General features: G+C 33.1%; 2 protein-coding genes across 7 annotated transcripts in view; one reads left to right on the top strand and one right to left on the bottom strand.

The window, feature by feature from the left end:
• The window catches only part of LOC126901988 (acetylcholine receptor subunit alpha), a 10,188-nt gene extending 6,912 nt beyond the window's left edge, over positions 1-3,276 (top strand). The window contains exon 10 of one of the 2 annotated variants that reach the window (XM_050678991.1): positions 2,746-3,276. In XM_050678991.1, the coding sequence (XP_050534948.1) occupies positions 2,746-3,095 (350 nt within the window). In that variant the 3' untranslated portion in view covers positions 3,096-3,276. Of the gene's footprint in view, positions 1-1,680; positions 1,938-2,745 lie in introns of those variants that run through there. The other variant, XM_050678992.1, reaches the window with a different exon arrangement.
• LOC126901990 (uncharacterized) overlaps positions 1-15,740 on the bottom strand; it is a 137,373-nt gene that overhangs the window by 111,782 nt on the left and 9,851 nt on the right. The gene's annotated exons all lie outside the window — the stretch shown is intronic.

The following is a 15,740-nucleotide window of genomic DNA, read 5'->3' as shown; positions in this document are numbered from 1 at the left end:
TTTTTTTTCTTAAAACTTCCATAACTTTTTCAAAAATCAACAAATCAACATAATTTTTTTATAAACTAAAACCTTAGATAATTTTCTTTCATTTGATATAATTTTTTTGAAAATTTAACACTTAGCCTGCTCATTGGGGGGGATTTAAAATTGCAACTTTTTTGCAAAAACTAACTTTTTCAACTTTAAACATAAATCAAATTAAACCTTATTTTATGTACTACTAAATGGAAAAAAAAAATTTGTCCCGACGACCTATCTTCTATGCGCAAAAGACTACCGTATTCAAAAATATGCTATTTTTTTATTAAAATTCTGGGTTTTGTATTTTATTTTATTTTAAAATATCTTATTAGGGGAATAAACTGACTTTCATGAATATTATATAATATCATTGACATAGAATAAAGTTCATAAGACATATGAAATTATACTTATTAAAATTTTTTTACTTTTTTATAGTCGAAAAAGTAATTTTTAAATTTGAGTTAGCTTAAATAGCCAATTTTATCATGCAACAAAAAGCATGAATAGTTGCCGAATGGGTAACATCTTGATCTTTCACACCTAGGGTAAGATGTTCAAATCCCCGTCTGTGACTTCTAAAATTTTGCATTTTTTTTTTGAGTTAAAATAGAATTTTCAAATCATTTGATATTTATCTCATTTAGATTCAATAATTTCAATAAATATAAAGGATCTTATCACTATAGTCTCCCCTCGTGAGAAGNTATCTTATCACTATAGTCTCCCCTCGTGAGAAGAAATTGATATTCATGTTAATATTATTTTACTATGTGGTTCTTTTTGTGGCTACGATTTATTTTGCCAACCCTCACTAGACCTACTTTTTTCAACGATACGTCAAATGATTCATTTAAGTTTATGATATTTAAGTTAATGATTAGTTTAAGTTATTACNTTTTCAACGATACGTCAAATGATTCATTTAAGTTTTTACTTACAACTGGGTTTTTTTTATTAACATAAACTTTGTTTTTATTTTAGAATGATATAAAATTCTTAAAATATATAATTATGAAACTCTATATTTAATTTTACTACAATCCATTATTATTTTAAATGTCTTAATATTTTTAGTCCTTGTGGACGTCATCCACTCAAATTTATTTTAATTTAATCTGATTGAGGCTAATAGCAAATTATTAACTCTGATTTTAAAACCTTTGAAACAGTTATTACATTATCGAAGGAATATTTTTTTCAATAAAGTATATTGAGAGATTGAGAGTCTCAATTAATTTTCAGTGTCCATAAATATTGCATTTGTAATTTATATAATATTATAACGGGTCCAATAAGACCTAATGGATCATAAATAGAAGCTATTTGTGATAACATTTTGCGTTTAGTAACATATTGAACATTCTGATTAATATTACTTACATTGTATTGATAAATGTCATCCACGGGATTTCATAATAATCCTAGTATTTTGTTTATATTATTTTCTAAATCTAAAGTTAATATATCAATTTGATAATTACATGCTATGTCTTTAACAAGATCAGGATCATTGAAAATCCACTTACGTAAGTCAAAACCACATCTAAGCGTTATATATATTAATTGATTACGTAATAGTAGTGCATCTTCTTTTGTAGACGCACCACCTTAAAAAGTCATTTACGTAAAAATCTTTTTTAATTGTTCCATAAGCTAAAGGATAATCAGCAGCCTCGTCGTCGATTGATGAAGACAGCCAGTTGATAAATATGAAATCTGTACATTTTGGCTATATCTGAAGATAGGATGTATGCAGTGGTCAAAAAATATACCAAAATGCACACTAGTTTTTGCTGAATCTCTTTTTTACAAAAAATTGACTTTTTCAACTTATTTTTTAAAGGGTTTCGAAAATATTGACACTTTTATATTTATCTTAAACTAAATAATATGTAATATGAAATTAAAACTTGGAATATTACATTATATTCATGGTAAAAATGGCTACAATATTCAATATTATGTAATTTTTGTGTTAAAATTCTCGATTTTATATGTTTAACTGTATATTTCTAAAATGTTTTAAAAAATGTATTAATCAATAAAATTTTTTTTTTTAATAATTTATATACACACCTTCATACGATATCTTGTTTTTTTGTGATATTATCAAAAATTAGGAGTGATAGAAAAAAACTAAAAGCAGATTTGAAATAAGCGCGAAAAATTGATGAAGCAATGTATATTTTTGATTCTGATAAAAAATCCTTGTAGATCTTTATTCATAATTTACAAAAAATTATCTTCGGAAAAGTTTTGTAATAAACCTTTTAATTTTTATACAAGTTTGCTATAAAAGTATTAACTACTTAATAATTTTTTATAAATTCTCCGAAAAAATTACAATACTAAATTATAAAATATCAATCTCATGCTATATTTAAATACTATAATAATTATTTATTCTTATATTATACTTTTAAATAAAAAAACTACAAATCGGAAATAAAAAAGGAAATAGGAATTCATTTTGATTTTGATATAATCCACCAATTTCTTAAAATTAAACATTATCTACAGATTTGCATCGAAGCGTTTCTTATGATAATGATTTTAGTCACTGTCAGATATCATTTTTTTCTTGTCCCAACTATGCGACGTCCACACTGTGCCATGACACCACTGTGCTACGGTTTATTTTTTAATAAAATTAATTTGTTTTATGTCGATATCAACATTATATTAATATATCACATTAATACTAAATATTTTTTTCAGTTCAAGGTTACCTAAAGCTCTTGTTACTGATTGCAGTAGATGTTTTGATTTCATCATTTTTCATAGCATTACGTAATCATACATTAAATGGACATCCTCCTCTGGGAATCATGAGATTTATAACGACACCCATAGTCAGTAAGATATTTATCCTTCCAAAGTTAGAGACATCATTAAATCAGAGTTATACCGAATTTGTAAATAAAGTGGATGGAGAATCTACAGACAAACCAGTCACCTTATGGGATATAATTACTATTTTAATTGAAAGAATACTGTTTTTATTTTATATAATAATGACAATATTAAATTTGACAATCGTTTATGCTTCGTCAAAAAATAAACAATAAGTACACAACGATGTTATGATAAACAATTATCAAAGTAATATATTTCATTATTTGTATCAGAATTATTTTCTTATCAAAAATAACAAAAGTATGTAAGTCGATATATTTTTTTACAGTTGTAAAAATTATACAAATAACAATATAAGTATGTATGTGAATAATAAAAATATTTGTCAGATCAACCCATAATCATTAACATTACTTTATTTTTACAGAGTATTTGGTTTATCAATGATATCTAAATTTTTGTTAAATTAAAAATTATTTAGAAAATTTTTCATGATTATTCTTTGATCGAGTACTATTTATTTTTGTAGAGTATAAATATTTTTAAATTTAAAGACGGAATACAGAGCGATTAATTTATCATAAACCACTCAATAAATCAAAATAAAATTATACATTTTTTAATTGGCTTCTTTAAGTGCAATATTCTCTTAATTTAACGATCATAAAGTATTTTTTTTTAGTATCTTACAGTACCTAATAAAAACTCAAAATAGTGAGCAAAAAATAATCGCTCTCTAACAAATATAAACAGATTCGCAAATTATGTTAAACTATCGCGAATATAAGAAGTACCGCGTCCATTTAGACACAGTACTTCTTATATTCGAACACATAATTACCGAAACAGTTGACGTAGAGACGTAAAAAGGGAACTGGTGACGTAAACACAACTATCATTTAAAAATACCTAAACATGCGATCAGGTTATTATAGAAGGAATATTTATTCACTATTTAATATTACTTTTATTTTTCGATTAATTAGGTGGTTTATACTAAGAGAATCATATTTAACTATCTTAAACGTCAAAAAGTGTTGTAATTAAGAAAATTACTGATCCACAATAACTTGTAAGTCAATTATTTAGGAGTTTTGAATATTTTTATACATTGACGAGTGGAGTAGAGTGGCTAGTGACGATATTTTAGTAAATTATTCAATAGGAACTGTTAATGCTATTCTATTAAAATATAGTAACTATTGATGTGTCAATATTTATACTGATAACTTGTCGGTCTTGTAGCTTTATTTTTTTCCTCGTCTTAATCCCAACTACTTGAGGTATTCCTTATCTTAAACTTCAACTTGACACGATCTCCCATATCATCAACGCTCATATCAGCAGTTCTCAAATAACATTCACTTATATCCCTCCATCTCTTTTTTGGTCTTCTCTACCTCTTCTTCCTTTAACATTCATTTCTATAACTGTTCTTACAGCTTCCGATTAATCCCTTCTCAAAACTTGATCAAACCATATAAGTCTACACTTGTGGCTAATTATTTAAAATTAAAGTTATATTTATAATATTGAACTCAAAAAACCACAAAAAAATCGAGGATAAGTATTTCGGAAACAATTCTACCATTATCATTAAAATAAAATAGTAGGAATAGTTAAAACATAATAGTAACACTTTATTGTTTAGTAACTTAAGCTTTTTTAACTTCATTTTTGCTTTTTCTTGCTTGCCCTTCGTTATACACGTAACAGTGGCCTGTATTTTCTTTTAAACCATGAATTTCAAAGGTATTTACCCACAGTTGACGATAATAAAATACCTCTTGAACAGGTATATTAGGTAAAGGAAGGTTTTGCATAACATCGAAACATATTGCTACCACACTAGGATTTTCCTTACATAGATTCTCAACTTCTTTAAGTTTATTATACAACTTATTGGCACGTTTTTTGTGGATTAAATACTGGGCTGCTGCTCCTCTCTTTGCATTATCATTTAAGTTTTTATCACGGATTCTTGATCCCAAGTTCTCACACTCTGAACATACGTCCACTTAAGGTCGACGAAAGCTGAAGTTATAATTTTCTTGAAAAAACTTTAGGTAGTACTCATATTTTATTTTATTTTCAAGATCTGGGTGCTTTTTAATATACAATCTGTGCATTTCCTTAGTATTTAAGGTACAAGGCAAATACCGTAAAGGTTTAGAAGAATAATGAGACGTTTCCAACGGAAATGATACAATGTGTTCCTTAATCTTTACAATGAATTCGTCTTTTATCTTGGACGGTCGATTGTTATGCTTTCCACGTCCATCTTAAGGCGATATACCAGATAACAAAATACTTGTTAATCTTTGCACTTGAATATGTGATATAGCATGCAAGCTCATAAAAGCCTGTTTGCAAACAGATGTGCGTAATTCGTTCTTTTTGACAAAGTACGCAAAATTACTCGCCCTTGGTTTTGCTTTTGCTCCACCAATCTCAGACCTTTGGCGGCATCTAATCACAGATTTTGTTTCGATCAACCCGAGTAAAAAAGTATCAAATTCATTTTTCGGTTTTCCATCATATAAATTATGAATTATTTTTTTTTTTCGTCATTGGAAAACGTATTCATACATTTGCGTCTGCAAACACAATTAGGACCAGTCATTTTAGAAGTAATTAGATTACCTGATACTGAAGTATAAGAAGCTCCATTTTGACGAGCAATCTTAATTTTTTGACGTTTCCATGTTTGAGGATAAACTTAGCGTTTCTTTCCTATCTTTGGTGTTTCATTTTCTTCATCTGACGTAGTGTCAGAGTAAGTCATTTTTATTTCACAAAAATGTTTAAACAAAAAAACAAAACAAAATATGTACTCATAAAAAAATATTATTAATATTGCAAAAAATTAATAATGTAAGCACACATTCACACCACAACAATAACGATAACCATAGAGATAAATAAATGATTATAGAAACACTGTTTCACAATTTTGGACTAGTACTGTTCTTCCACTCACCGATTCAATTGTTTTTGAGCTTATATATTTTAAATTTATAAAAAAAAGACTTAAAAACAATACATTTGTATAATAAATGATGAGTTGAATATTTTTAATATTTTTTAGTTTTTTTAATTAATAATATTTTTAATAATATTTTTAATATAGTTTTAATTTTACTTAACAATACATTTATTTGATATTTATAAAAATTAATGATAACCTATTACCTATCTTCATGAAATGAATTATTAAAATTTTTAATTTAATTTATATGATAACATAATGTAAAGGATCAATGTAATATTTAATATAATTTTCATAAAAAATACAGTTATTTATTTTTTATTATATTTTCTAAGACTACAAATTTTTCATCCACATTAAAAAGTCTAGCTCCCATTACAATACAGTTATGGAACAATGATATTAAGTTGTCGTTGCTAGGTTTTTCCTTTGAAAGTACATCCCATTTCCAAAAATTATCATTTATAAAAATAGCATAGTTTCTTTTTAAATTTGTAAGTGTTCTGCATTCTAATAATTGTGCTCTGTAGGGGTCTATATTATTCTTTAGTATTAGTAACCCATAGTAACTTTTATATTCTTCATTTGGAGTAATCTTCTCTAGAACATTAGTAACACAGTCAAGAGGTAATGTAGAAATGAAGTATTGCTTAAATATACCATACATACGTTTAAATATCTTTTTAAAGTTATATATGTTTAAATTTACTTTTTGATGTTCTAATTTTATTTCGAAAGAATTTAAAACTATTGTAATATTAGAGAAATTATCGAATCTATCAACAGCTTCTACTAAAAACAAACAAAATCTATCGACTAAAGTTATACCAACACTTTCCATAGTATTTAGGTAATAGGTATACTTCTGAATAATTTCTAAATCGCTATCTCGACGAACTAGTTCTCCTAACTTTATTTTAGTGGTATCATTTTTTGGAACAGGAACTAGAATTTGATTTTGTTGCGTCCACGTCCACGGCTTTTCACATTGTCTCGGGTCGAAATATTGTAATTTCTTAACATCAGGATCATCCAACAGTGTATTTTCATCATAAGGTAGAGGACAAAGAGACGCATCACAACCAGTGTAGTATTTATTTTCTTGTAAAGTTAGCTTAATGAATCCTGGATATTCTCTTATGAGTTGATTTAGATCGTCATTGGTTACAAAAGTTTGATTTTCAATATTTTTATATAGTTCATTAGTCTCTTGAACAATAATTGCATTTGAAATTATTATATTCAACAAAATAATGTGAATATTTCTATAATAATTCATTTTACTTGTATCAATCGAATTAAAATAATCATCATTCGTTATGACTTTTTGCACAAAAATTGGGTAAATTTATTTAAAATATTAATAATAGTATTGAATAACCAAGAATAAAATTTCTTTTTTATAAAACTCAAGGTTTTTTTCTATAAATATAAAACTACAATGATTTCATAATTTACAAGTGTTCTTTTGTATAGTGAACAAATAAATTTAAAAAATTTTTTTTTAATTATTGTAGTTGAATTATTAATAACATAATTACTCTCTCATTATTGAATTATTAACTAGAATAAATAGTTATATTAAATAAAATTATTTAATTTGAAAAATGTATTATAATACCTATATATATATATATATGTGTGTATTAAAAGTAGATATTTTTTAAGACTTTAAAGCTCTAGGATATATTTATTCTAAATAAAAAAAATAATAATATTAAACTTACAGGTGTTCGATCGTTTGTTAAACATCAATTATAATCTCATTGAAATTAATGTGATATTTTTAAGTTTTAATTTCTTCAATTTTTTACACAAATACATGAATAAGTTAACGTGTAAAACTATATATTTAATATGTTTTTAATGTACAAATGACATACAATATGTATTTTAGATAATTATATTTCTTAAATTTAATAATATAAAAATTACAAATTTAAAAATATAACATTTTAAAAATAATTTAGGTATTGTGATGGTGTCACGTTTTCATAATCGTGAGAATTATTTTAATAAAATACAGACAGCAAATCCGCTGCCTGAGACTGATGAATTAACAAATAATATTTATTGCCGATTTGGCAATAGTTCTAATTATTATAAAAACCCAATAGACCTGACCATCGTCGTCAGTCGACTCCAGTGCCTTGTGTCATTCATCAGTCTCAGTACTCGGTTGTCGCTGTCCGGCTTACTGTTTAAAGTAAAGTCTTTGTTTATTCCTTTTCAAACCTATATACTCTTTTCCTCCACATTTCAGAGTACTTGTATCTTACACTTCGTCTGCACCTCGTACTCTGTTATTTTTCCTCACCTAGTACGCTTAGTATTTGTGTCTTGCACTTCATCTGCACCTTATACTCGGCTACCCCGTTCTATCTTTGAAGTACTTGTGTCTTGCACTTCGTCTGCACCTCGTACTTCATTATCCTCTCCTATACCCAAAGTATTTGTGTCTTGCACTTCGTCTGCACCTCATACCTAGGTGTTACTCTTATTCTCCCTTCCTATAACAACAGCCTTTCGACACCCACAGCTAACCCGGAGTGTCAGCCGAGCACGGTGACTGCTGTACGACAACACGCACGTGAATACCTAGACAGCAGGCANCGACAACACGCACGTGAATACCTAGGTAGCAGGCACCACCTCCTCACATATCATCATCCTACTCTCTTTTTATTCGTTTCATTTTACTGTGTTACGACTATATTCTTATAATACTAAACTTTATATAAAAATCTTATAGGTTAATAATATAAACTTTAAAATAAAGACGAGTAGTTAAACTTAGTTTTTTTGAATTTTTATAAAAATGAAGAACTATAAAAGAGTAAAATATTTCTTAGGTTAAATAAATAAGAATTTTTTAATGAGCACTTTTTTTAATATTGATAAATTTCATGATTTAATCATGAAACTAAACAAATTTGTATTAAAATTTAATATAATTTTAACTTTTACATACATTATTATTTTGATTTATTTTCAAAATTCTATTGTTATTCTGAGGCCCTATCTATTCAGAAGCAGAATATTAGAAAATTAGTGCTACTTGTAAATTAAATATAATTAGCTTATTCTTACTAGTATTGTCTATATAAGTTTCATTCGAATCTTTAATTTAACATTCCCTAAAAATTACTTCTAGCATACAATATATTTGTAAACCAAATATATTTTCTAGACACATTTAAATTTATGTCATCAAGTTTAAACATCTGGAGAGACCTAAATTTTCGAGTAACTCTTTGTCAACGAGGGGCCCTGTGGTCGTATAACGTGACAATATGTCCAGTCCTTCGTTGTGCTTCCCGGGTACATGTGTCGTTGTAAAATTCAAATTCCCTAGATGTAGTGTTCACCTAGTTAATTTAGAATTGTTGTCCCTTGCTCTGTGTAGCCAAGTCAACGCGGAATTATCCGTAAATAATTTGAAAGGAGAATACTGTAAGTACGGGCGAAATTTATCAGTCGCTCATATAATTGCTAAGCATTCTCGCTCTAAGGCGGCATAACGTCTCTGCGTTTCCGATAGTTTCTTATTGGCGTAGGATATGATTCTTCTCTCACCCGGTTCATCTCCGTGCTGAAAGAGTATTGCGTTTACGCCCATTTCACTTGCATCGGTTTGAAGGCAGAAAGTTTTCGCGTAATCGGGAAGACTCAGTCGTGGGGACTCAAACAGGGCCTTTTTTACCTGTTCAAAAGTTCTTTGATGGTCTTCCGTCCACAACCATTTCGTCCTACTTTTTAGTAGGTTTGTCAGCGGTGCTATTGTTTTGGCGTAGTTGTCGACGAATTGACAATACCAATTAAATATGCCGAGACATATACGTAGATCCCTGATGTTCTATGGGACCGATAGGACGCGGATAGACTCAAGTTTTTCGGGCTGCTTGTCTATGCCCTCACCGTATACAATATTGCCCAAAAAGGAAATTTTGGAAAAACCTATTTTACACTTTTTTGTGTGACATGTCAGTCCGTGTCGTTCTAATCGTTCTAGAACTTTGCCTAAATGTTCCAAATGCTTTTCTAAACTACTTGAATAAATAATTATGTCGTCCAAGTAAACTTATACAAAATCATCTAGATATCCTCTAAGTATTTCATTCATAAGTCATACAAACGTCATAGGCGAATTTTTGAGTCCAAACGGTAGTACACGAAGTTGAAACAAGTCCCTTCTTGTTCTAAATACTGTAAACTTACGGGCTATTTGATTTAAGGAGCATTGCCAATAACCCGATTTTAAGTCAAGAATCGTGTACATTTTAAGTCCCGTCCTTCTTTTTGGCCAGCACGGCGATACACTGGGTTCTATTAGCCCTTGCGCCTCTATGTCATTTATCATATCGTCAATAATCTCCTACTTGTGCAGGGGTTAGTGTTACGGTTTTAGTGCGATAGGAGTCTTTCAATAGAATATCGTGCTCGATCAATTTTGTGCGACCCACCGTGTCGTTAAAAACCGCTGCGTAATTACATATTGCCTATGTTAATAACGCGCGCGTTTGTGGGTCGCCGGTTATATCTAACTGCGTCAGATCTAGTTTGCGGATCGTGTGTCGAGCGCCTGATTTCCAACAAGCGGTTGTACGTTTCTTAGTGCCTAAGTGTATTGTTCCTGCTGAGTAGTTCCAGGCGACTTTCTGATCAATCAGAAAATCATGGCCCAGTAATACGTCGCAATAGAGGTCGTCTAAAATAACCGCTGAAAAACGCACTTCTAAATCCGCGATTTTGGCAGTAACGTTCGTCATTGCCGTGTGTCCGCCCACTAGTCTAACCGCGTCAGCCTGTCCTTTATAAACAGTTCCGTATTTATAAGCAATTACCGGTTTTACATACGTTTTATGCGCCTGTGAGTCGAGTAAAGCTGTGACGAAACCAGTTTCGAATTCTAACTCGACTGCTGGAGTAGTAATTCTACGCGGACATTTTCGTTGGCCATTACTCGGGTGGTTTATGATTCGAACGGGGAGTAGCTGGTTCTTAACCGCGACGTCTGTTTGCCCACTGACAGCGTTAACTGCCATTAGTGGACTTGATGGATCGACTGACACCCCCTCCCCACTGTGCCCGAAAAAATTTCAAACACCTGACTCGCACTTTGGTCGTTTGTGTCGGCAGTGTGTGCGAACTCCGATACCCTGTTTACATCCGAATTTACCGCGGCGTACCCTCCATTCCGACAATAGGGGTGTGGTGCCGAAAAGTGCCTATATCGTTGGCGGTATGTAAATCGTAAGGGCCGTTTGATTCGGTATTCTGCGCGACGGTCGTAATGTGTAATATGTTTTCACCGGATAAATTTTACGTAGCGGCAAGGTGCGTTTTAAATGAAACGTCGTTTAAATTTCTGTGCCCTGTTTGGATCTGTTGTAGGATGGCGGGGTGGACTAATTCCCTCCTAGCCGATTGCCGTTTCCCGATACCGATGGTCTGTTTGGGCACTGGCGGTGCCAGTGTCGCTCGCTGCAATATCGGCACGGGGTTGGCGGTGCGTCCGCGTTCGCATAACCCGCTCGCTGTCGGGCCGCTGGTTGCGTGGTATGCCGCGAAGGCAGTTCGGCTGGCTGTCGGAACGCTAGCGGAACGTACCGAGGAGCCGCAGTCTTATGTACGTCGTGCGCTATCTCACGTAGATCGTCGAAAGACGCTGGGTGCATTAACTGTATCATAGCGCGGTAATCGTCCCGTAAAAGCCCCGTTAACTGTCATACAAGTTGTTGCTCCGGTAAGCCACAACGTACTCGCGCGGTTAAACGTTGTTTATGAATAATAAACTCGGTTAACGTTTGTCGGGGGCCCTGTCGCGTCGTTCTTAAGTCCGTCTCGAGCGCAGTCCTGATGTCGATATTGTCGAACTCCTCGAGTAATTCGGACCTACATTCCGTCCATGGCATATAATTTAATTTTATGGCTCGCCACCAATCACCTGCCCTGTCATTCAAAAACGGGACGACGATGTTCACCCACGCGGTTAGGTGTATACTGCCCTGACAGTAGATCCTCCGCTCTATCTAGAAACTCCCGTGGGTCCTCTTCGTTTCTTCCGTAATATTCGGGTAAGCAGGCGCGTACGGTGCGCAGGTCGTGGTAAGGTACCAATACAGACCGCGAGCTGCGGGTAGGCAATAAATCATTAAAAGACCGACGACCGTCGGTTTTGTTGAATTGGCCCTCCCGTGGTTGGCGCGTCAACAAAAAATTGTCCGGTTCGTTCTCATATGTATGAGTGCGCGGAATATATTCGTCTTGCCAACCCATGCTACACATCCGTAGTAGCGATGCGCGTGACGCTTGTCCGTACGACCGTCTCAGGTTGCGAGCTTCTTGCGCTTCGATGTCCGCGAGGCGCTCGTGAAGTGTTGCGTCGGATACGTCGCTCCCGGTGGACCGAATGTAATGCGATGCGCGTCCGATCGTCGATTATCATTTCGTTCAAAGTTAACTTGTCGAATAGTTGGCTGTACAGCAACATGTGGGGACGGTGGCATATTTCGACTGATTTGCTCTAGAATATTTGAAATTAGTCGCTGTTCCATTATCAATACGCGACAGCGACCTCTCTTATTCAGTCATCCGTGCCTCCATCCGCGCGTTATTCGAAATGTCGCGAATGTTCTGTCGAATTGCCCTGACTTGTTCTGCTGCGTGTGCAATCGAGCGAGCAACGTACACTTCCTAAACGTATGGCGCGCCTAGTTGTCCGCTTACGCGCGTAATTTCCCCCGGTTGTTCAACATCAGATTCGTCGTCTGATGTGCGTAGCACAAGGTTCACTTGATGTTCTTCCGGTAAAGGCGCTACACCGGACCACTAATTGTTCGCGTCAATTTCTTCTTTGCTTACACGGTCCGTGGAGTTGTCGAAAACCCCCACTCTGGGTTCGTGGACCAGAATTTCGCTATCGAGCGGCATACGAGATGGTAAAATTTCGGTAGATGGATTCCTCCATTCGCTACGGAGGTCTTCCTCTAGCATAATTAGCATATTGGGTTTCGTCGCGTAGCATGGTAGCTGTCTAATAGCGCATTCGCGACGCAATTCAGCGCAATTCATTTGCGCTAATGATTTCCCCGACATATTGACCGTGAATATTATGTTTATTTAAACAAACCTTAATAATCAAATGTAGCTACGTTAATAACGAAGATAAACAATATCTCCATGTAAGGTCAAATTTGTTACTGTTGTAGAAAAACAAGTGTTATAATTATTGCTATTATTGTTATAAAGTAGCACGATGAGATGGTATGGGGCCGCCGTTTAAGATATAGCAGCGAGTGAACAATAAAAATAGCGGTTACCTTGGAAATCGGCCGCTTTGACAAGGTCAGACAAAAATATACTATTTTTATCTACAGCAAGACTGTAACTATCGGCTGGAAATTCACATTTTGTCGATATCAATAAGGTCTTTATAACAAACTGTAATCAACACTTTTCAACGACAATACTTACGGCGGATTGTATTAGATTAACTGCTCTAATTTTATTTTTATAAAAAATTTACCAGAAACCAGGCTTAATCTAATCCCGCTAACACGTAACCGTGAATAACCCAGTTAAAAATTCACTGCTGTCACCAGTGAAATTCGTTCAAATAACTATATGAACAATAAAAATCTGTAAGGGAGACTTCACCGTTCCAAGTTAAAACTAAAATCTAATATAATTAGAAATAAAACTGAATCGACTAAAAGCCTCTTACCTTAACTTCTCGGCCGGTTACGATTCTTCTTTATGGGGAATATAATAGTTAATACATATCCAAAGTACACGAGTTATAGCTTGTCCTATGTACGGCGAGCACCACACGCAATATAATTCAGCGCCACAAGTGAAAGCAATCGAAGTAAATAATTAAATATTATTATAATAAATTATAATAATATGTAAATAGCGTTAATTCAATCGGTTAGGTATGGGTAAAAACCAAACAGAACCAAAAAAAAACAAAATAGCAAACCAGTTAAGGTGTATGTCGGAAACGAAACAGAACGTAATATCCGTAATCCATACTCGGCGGCGGCCTTATCTCGGTATCAAAGGCGGAGAGATAACCGATCACAACCGATTGTCATATTAATATCTGGATGGCTGATATCGAGAGAGACACGGGTGAGCGCCAGCCTAGAGCGTAGAGCGATGCCGTGTCATGTGTTTTATCAAGAAAGTTACTGGTGAAAGCAGTCTTAAAGGGTCAAAAACTCGTGTTATGTCTGACAGGATTGAGCTCTTGGTCAGCTTAGTTGATGAAATTTGAGTAATGAATGAAAAAATATCATCTTTTGGATCCCATCTTAAGCCCAGTATTTTAAGATCAGACTGTTGAACACAATTTTATAAGTTGTGCTTGATAATCTAAAGCTTCCTTTTCTAAATTGACTCCAGCAATTATGTCATCCACAAACGTATCATTCAACAGTATTTCAGCTGCCTGTGGTTATAACTTGCCATCAACATTTGCTAACTCATGAATTGTACGTAATGCTTGGAAAGGAGTTGCGGAAGTCCCTTACGTAAAAGTACACAATCGATATTCATTAATAGGGTCATTTTATAAAAACGCCAAAAAATTCTTAAGTAGTCTCGATCAGTCGTTTGTATTAAAATTTGTCGGTATATCTGTTTTACGTTTGTGATAAACAAATATTTCCAAATCCGTGCACGTAATAAAATAGCTTGTATATCAGGTTGAAGCTTAGGACCAGTATACATAGATTCATTTAGTGACAAGCCAGCACTTGTAAGTGCTGAAGCATTAAATACAACACGCAATTTGGTTGTCTTACTATCAGGTTGAAGTACACAATGATGAGGAATATAGTATGTGTGCGCAATTGCAATTTCTGTTAAAGGTACAAGTTCCATATGACCAGTAGTTAGATAATCTTTCATGAAGTCTACATATTGATCACGAAGAGTCTGATTGTTATTTAATCGAGCTTCTAAAAATTTAAACCGACGCAAAGCCATAGATATAGAATCTCCTAAAAAAGGTCGAAGAGTTTTAAATGGGATAGTTACCATAAACCGTCCACCTTTGATACGAGTAGTCTTTTGATAAATTTGTTCAGCCATTTTATCATCAGGACTTAAATGCCGAGTAAATGGTATTTCTTCTAAGTCCCAGAACTTTTTTAAAGTAGTATCCAGGGTCTCCGAAACAGTAATATTTAATGAAGTAATTTCTAATTTATTACACTGTTCAACTGGTCCTATTAAAGTCCATCCAAAAATAGTTTCCATAATAATTGGTTGATCTGGTTTACCAGATATTTTCCCATCAAAATGTTTCAGATAAGATGTCTGCCCCAAGTAAAAAATCAATTGAACCAGGAACATTGTATAATGGATCAGCCAGTGATAGGTTTTTCAAGTGTGGCCAATTCCTATGTATTAAAGAAGTTTGTGGTGTAGTTCCTGTTTTATGGGCAACAATCAAAGCTTCTATACATACAGATGGTGACTGACTACCACAAGGTACCATTGTAACATTTGATTTTCCCCAAACAGTTGCCAAAGTCAGGTTTGTAAACTTACTAATATTAACACATGAAGGACACTTTTTTAACATTAACAAATTGGCATAATGTGCAGTCATAAAACTTGCTTGCGAGCCACTATCTAATAGGGCTCTAAAAGTTTGCCGATTACCATTTGCAGCCAACACGTCCAAAAGTATAGTGGACAATAATATAATTCGCTGTGGTTGACCTCTAACAACAAACGACGAAGTACTTTGTTCTTCACCAGTTGCTTTAGTGGTTGGAGAAGACGAAGACCCGAAATGCAGCAGTGTATGGTGAGACCGTTTACATGTCTAACATTTGTTTTTAAAGGAACATGA

This window comes from Daktulosphaira vitifoliae, unplaced genomic scaffold (genome assembly GCF_025091365.1).
Source record: "Daktulosphaira vitifoliae isolate Bord-2020 unplaced genomic scaffold, ASM2509136v1 Scaffold_3, whole genome shotgun sequence".
Classification (NCBI taxonomy): Eukaryota; Metazoa; Arthropoda; class Insecta; order Hemiptera; family Phylloxeridae; genus Daktulosphaira; species Daktulosphaira vitifoliae.
The sequence above is the reverse complement of the archived record's forward strand: the minus strand, read 5'-3'. Positions and strand labels throughout refer to the sequence as shown.